The following is a 3,310-nucleotide window of genomic DNA, read 5'->3' on the forward strand; positions in this document are numbered from 1 at the left end:
TCATATTATGTTCCCATTTTGATTATATTATATATAAAAATGTTAAAAATGCGTTTATTTAGGTACTAGTAGATTATATCCACGATAGCGGACCATGAGGTGTTCTCTCAGCAAAGACTATTGCGATGGGCTATTCAGCCATGGTTACAGCACGAGTTTTTAATGATTAGTCCATTGCCGACCGATTGTCATTGCTTCATAGAATATAAATTTATCGGACTTGATCGAGGGATGGTTAGTACTAGATGGGGTTTTCGGGGTGACGAGAACGGATGGCTAGGTCAGAATTTTCGAAGTCTAGGTCCTGGCGCTTGATTCGTGACACTGAGGGTGAAGGAATACTTAGAACAGCAGTGATTGTATATAGAACATATGGAAACATGTCCAATTTTGGCAGCTGTTCCTGAAATCAAAACAGGAACAAATTAAACGAAAAGAAAAGAAAAATTCTAGGCTATGTCTACCATCCCGATAAGGTTCAATTTTGACCAAGGCCTTACTAGGGATATCAGGAGACCTCAAAATTAATTTTCAGAGACATAACAAGTTCAAATGAAAAATTAAGAATGGCGTGTTTTCAGATAGTAGACCAGTCACTGTTATGTGCTACCTATGAAGCTGCCATTTCGAGGATTTCTTCAGCCCGACTTGAGAATAAAATGACTGAAATGGCATATGAGTCATTTTAATTATACTGAAGCAGTTGATTATTTCAGGTCACCACGGCGTCTCTGACCACACGGTGGATAAGCTCCAGTTCGTACCTTTGCCAGAACCTGCATGTCAAAAATACGGAAAGCGGAAAGGATTGTGCTGGATGATGGCGGTGGTCCTGATTGATGGCGGTGATTGATGGTGGCGGTCCTGATTATCAGTACAATGGCGGTGTCTCTGACCACATGGTGGACAAGCTCCAGCTTGTACCTTCACCGGAACCTGCATGTCAAAAATACGGAAAGCGGAAGGGATTGTGCTGGCTGATGGCAGTGGTTCTGATTGATGCAGTGGTCCCAATTGATGATGGCGGTTGAATGTGCACTGCTGACCCAACGCACATTGTCAGGTAGGAAATATGTACATACAAGGCATAAACTTCCAACTCATTCCTGGCATTTATGAACCAACATCCTCAAGTCTCTTTCAACAACAATCAGAATGTCGTACAAGACAAACTCGACGAATACCTCATGGCTGCCTCACTGTCACCTTCAATCCATTACAATGGTGGCTTAAAAACAGATTATTGTATCCAAACCTTGCACTGATGGTGGTCACTTACCATTCTATACCCAGTTCGTAAATCGCCTTCTTCAAATCTGAAATGTATTACTGACCTTTCCAAACCACAATTGTTGATAGCTACCTCAGTATCAGTTGAACGTAATTTCAGTCATGGGAGAATCTTAATCTCTCACCTGCATAACCATCTGAGGGCTGCCTCAATTAGGGCTCTCATGTGCTTTGGTGACTGGTGTAGACAAGAGTTTGTGGACGATAGTGACTTGATGAAGATTGCACGTGAGACAGCTGAGGAGCAGAGTGGGGTCATCAAGCACCAGAAAGGAACAAAGAGTGCTTGCACTTCTATGCCATTGTTGATTGAATTGAAGGATGATATTGAGGAATTTTTTGAGATTGATGATGCTGACATCAGCAACTTACACAATTTGCCGGTGAACTTTCCCAGCTTTTCTGGGCTTTTCAGCCGGTTCGACCAGTCCACCCCCTCGCAAGTTCACCAGCTCCTGGCACATATCACAACCAGACGCCAGCCAATGAGGTCGAAATAGCTGGCATATGTTCCATAACATGATAGCTGCCCTCGGAAAGCCTCCAACAGTGGAGGTTTTTGTGAAAAGTTGAGGTGACTGGAAAATTTTGGCAGGCGGACCTGAGCAAAACTGAGCTTGCCGGAAATCAGACATAGCTGGTGACTGGTCGACTTGTTGGCTTGTGCAAGTCCAAAAAGTTGTCAAAAAGTTCTCACCAGTAAATTGTCAAGATGCTGATGATTGATGTGTTAGACTTATTTTGGGTACTACTTAGTTCAACCTACTTAGTATAGTTATATTTTCGAGTAGTTCAACCTATATACTCACTTGCGCAGTAGTTTAGTGCATCCGGGTAGAGATCACGGCTAACCCGTATATCCCGTACCCAACCCGACCTGTTTGAGGCGGGTAGGGGTCGGGATGTAATTTGTTCACCCGGACCCGACCCCTACTGAACACTAGCCGTACAGGCATGACACCGTTGACCCCCAAGTTCACCCTTTTCATCCTTTTGACTGTTTTGGGCACAGTCTGACTGTGGATATGGATAACTCTGTGGTCAGTGGATTTGTATCACATAGCATGACCACAAATGGTTATCCAAAGCAAAGAAGATAGACATGTCTATTCCCAAACCACCCTCAGACTCGGCATAATTGAAAGCTTCTTAATACAAACTACAGCTTACTGATGTTCAATTATTCATAGACTGCTTGAATATCCACATTATGAAGTGCATTGAAGGTCACATAAGTAGTCGCATTTCTCAATTCAAGGTAGAAACCGACGCGATTTCCAGGATCAGCTGCCCCTTCGAAACTGATCAACTCCCAGCCGTGATGGCTCCGGTTCCAGCGGGAACTGCGTTCGTCGAAGGAGGCGGGGAGAACAGACCAAGCGTCATTACCGGAATTGTGACTGAGTCTGGTGACGAAGGCCTTTGTTCTGTAGCCTGATAGGTTTCGTATGTATACCATGCCAGCGCCTTTGAACTTGTGAATAGTGAGTCCTTTAGTGATGTACGGTGTAAACCGTGGGGGGATCATTGTAAAAGAGAGAACGTACCGGCAAATCTGTGTCAGGCATGTCAGACAAGGATTCCGCATCAGGGTCCATTGTTGTAGTTTATGTTGGAAATTTGAAGTTGCGAGTGCAGTAGGCTCACTGGGTGAGGTGATAGCTGCGCGACAGAGCTTTTTTATACAATCCTTGAGCTGTTGATTTACGTCATCTCCTTGAAACACCTTGATGGGGGTTTGACGTTCAAACTTCAAATGTCCAACGTTCAACGTCAACTGCAACACTTGACTCGGGAATCATTCAACTCCGAATTCAACGGGATTACCGGTAACGGATTTGGTATGGTAGGCAGTGGAAAGCTGTGTCCAAACAGGTTCAACGTCTGCCAAGTACTGTATAAAGTCAGTAGTACTAGTACCGGAGCTATTGCAGACTCCCTGGTGCATAGGCAGCTGTGCAGTTGAGGTTTTGAGTTCGCTTTGCAGTCAACCTTTTGTGAGGGGGGGTGTCGGATGCAG

The 3,310-nt window shown here is 44.4% G+C and overlaps 1 protein-coding gene across 2 annotated transcripts; it reads right to left on the bottom strand.

Moving 5' to 3' along the window:
- Window positions 1–2,332: 2,332 nt before the first annotated feature.
- Window positions 2,333–2,935, bottom strand: E1B28_003743 (uncharacterized protein). Of its 2 annotated transcripts, none has more exons than XM_043148174.1 (2): window positions 2,838–2,935; window positions 2,333–2,764 (listed from the first exon to the last, which is right to left on the bottom strand). In XM_043148174.1, exons 1-2 carry the CDS (start codon window positions 2,886–2,888, stop codon window positions 2,471–2,473), a joined length of 345 nt encoding a protein of 114 aa, XP_043012766.1. In that variant the 5' UTR covers window positions 2,889–2,935; the 3' UTR covers window positions 2,333–2,470. The 2 variants fall into 2 exon arrangements, with proteins under 2 accessions (XP_043012766.1, XP_043012767.1); XM_043148175.1 differs by having other exon boundaries at window positions 2,333–2,781.
- Between the last annotated feature and the right edge of the window lie 375 nt (window positions 2,936–3,310).

This window comes from Marasmius oreades, chromosome 2, assembly GCF_018924745.1.
Source record: "Marasmius oreades isolate 03SP1 chromosome 2, whole genome shotgun sequence".
Lineage (NCBI taxonomy): Eukaryota > Fungi > Basidiomycota > Agaricomycetes > Agaricales > Marasmiaceae > Marasmius > Marasmius oreades.

Bases quoted from the DNA above. Each gene is read 5' to 3' on its own strand.
- E1B28_003743 (XM_043148174.1), bottom strand. From the start codon at position 2,888: ATGGACCCTGATGCGGAATCCTTGTCTGACATGCCTGACACAGATTTG. The intron at 2,765-2,837 runs GTACGTTCTCTC...ACTATTCACAAG, and splicing joins TGCCTGACACAGATTTGCCG to TTCAAAGGCGCTGGCATGGT.